This window comes from Pteropus vampyrus, unplaced genomic scaffold (genome assembly GCF_000151845.1).
Source record: "Pteropus vampyrus isolate Shadow unplaced genomic scaffold, Pvam_2.0 Scaffold417, whole genome shotgun sequence".
Lineage (NCBI taxonomy): Eukaryota > Metazoa > Chordata > Mammalia > Chiroptera > Pteropodidae > Pteropus > Pteropus vampyrus.
This window is the reverse complement of record NW_011889198.1, coordinates 714,674-716,282: the sequence shown is the minus strand read 5'-3', so window position 1 is coordinate 716,282 and position 1,609 is coordinate 714,674. Positions and strand designations below refer to the sequence as shown.

Genomic DNA, 1,609 nt, shown 5'->3' with positions numbered 1-1,609 from the left:
GTCGGGGAGGCAGGGAGGCCATGCTAGGGGAGGCCATGCTGGAGGAGGCCAGGGAGGCCCAGGGAGGCCCGGGGAGGCCCGGGGAGGCCCACAGAGAGGCAGGAAGGCCTTACTGGGGGAGGCCATGCTGGAGGAGGCCGGGAAGGCCATGCTGGGGGAGGCCAGCAGGGAGGGGCAGGGGCAGAGGCAGATGTTTGTTTATTCGCGCCCATGTCTGCCGGGGGCAGGGATCCTACAGAGCTGCCTCCGGGAGGAGAGGGGCGCGGAGCAAAGGGCAGCACCCAGCCCGGCCCCAGACACGGCGGGCGCAGCCCCGTGCGTCACCTACCGCCAGGCGCTCTGTAAGTTGTCCTGGCTCACAGGAACCACCTCGGGCCGCCAGCTCTCGACTGTGCTCCCAAACCTCAGAGGGGAGGGAAGAGGCTCATGCCCGGGCGGAGGCCTCCACTCTGTGCCCGCTCTTGGGGCAAAGGTCTCCCCAGGCTCTCGGGAGGGCCAAATTCTGGCTCCTCTCCCCAGCTGTGAGGGTGGCACGGCCGGGCCCGCCATGGGAGGTCCTTGCCAGTCACGTGTCCCAGCGCATTCATGGTGCGGGGCTCCCCGTGGAGACAGAGCTAGGGCCAGACCTGGCCGGACTGCCCTCCTGCCACGCTCACGGTGACTCCTGTTGTCCCTGAGACCGTCCCGTCCCCCCGAGAAGGGAGTCACTCCTCCCTTTCGACCTCCCCGCACTGACACATGCTCGCGACACGTTTTTCACTCCCAGCCTGTGCCACAGTTTTTGTTTTGTTTTGTTTTTCAATATGTGTCATCTCGTCTTTCCTCTGAGACAGAATCTGAATCCTCGAGGACTTGTCCCCTTTATCAGAGAACAGGCGACCCGTCTCTGGTGCAACACGGATCCCTCTGTCCGGGCCCTGGACTCCCTCGTGGCCGGTCTCCTCCGAGACCACCAACATCCGAGCCTGTCCGTTTGTTTCGCGTCACGTACAATCTCTGCCTCTCACCCCGTATCCATAGGGACCTGACGGTCCTCTCAAGTTCAACAGCACCTCACACCTCCGGGCCTGTGCGCGTGCTGTTTCTGCCCCTGTGATGCCCTCCGCCCACCGCCCCTCACTCCCATGTGCTAGACAAACACCTGTTCGTTGTCATGACTCAGCTCAAGGGTCACTGCCCCCACGAAGACGCCCGGGTGGGACTGACTGGGCCGGCCTTTGGTCCCCGCCTGCCCCATATCTTGCCTGCCACCCTTTCTACAGAAAACACTCCATAGCACTTATTTCCCGACGTGCCTGTCACCCGCTCGTAGGCCGCACGTTCCTCGGGGACAGGTTCTGTGTTTTAAGGTCCGCATCCGTAACACCTAGCACAGTGACAGGTACACGGCGGGCCGGCCACCAAGGTTTGTTGAATGAATGAATGAGCAGATGGATGGATGGATAAATGAATGAATGAAAACATGGCCTAAAATGTTTCTCTGAGTATTTTTTCTAGAAATTTATTAGGAAAAGATTAGGCTCTAGTATGAGAATATATAATATTAACTGCTGACTTAATAGTTAGAACACTCCCAATTACATGTGAAAGTTGGTAAAAATGTATAGTT

At 59.4% G+C, this 1,609-nt stretch overlaps 1 protein-coding gene across 1 annotated transcript in view; it reads right to left on the bottom strand.

Moving 5' to 3' along the window:
- Nucleotides 1-1,609, bottom strand: part of VWA3A (von Willebrand factor A domain containing 3A) — a 69,610-nt gene that overhangs the window by 24,670 nt on the left and 43,331 nt on the right. The window contains exon 14 of the mRNA XM_023523815.1: nt 329-403. Coding sequence (XP_023379583.1) covers nt 329-403 — 75 coding nt within the window. The remainder of the gene's footprint in view (nt 1-328; nt 404-1,609) is intronic.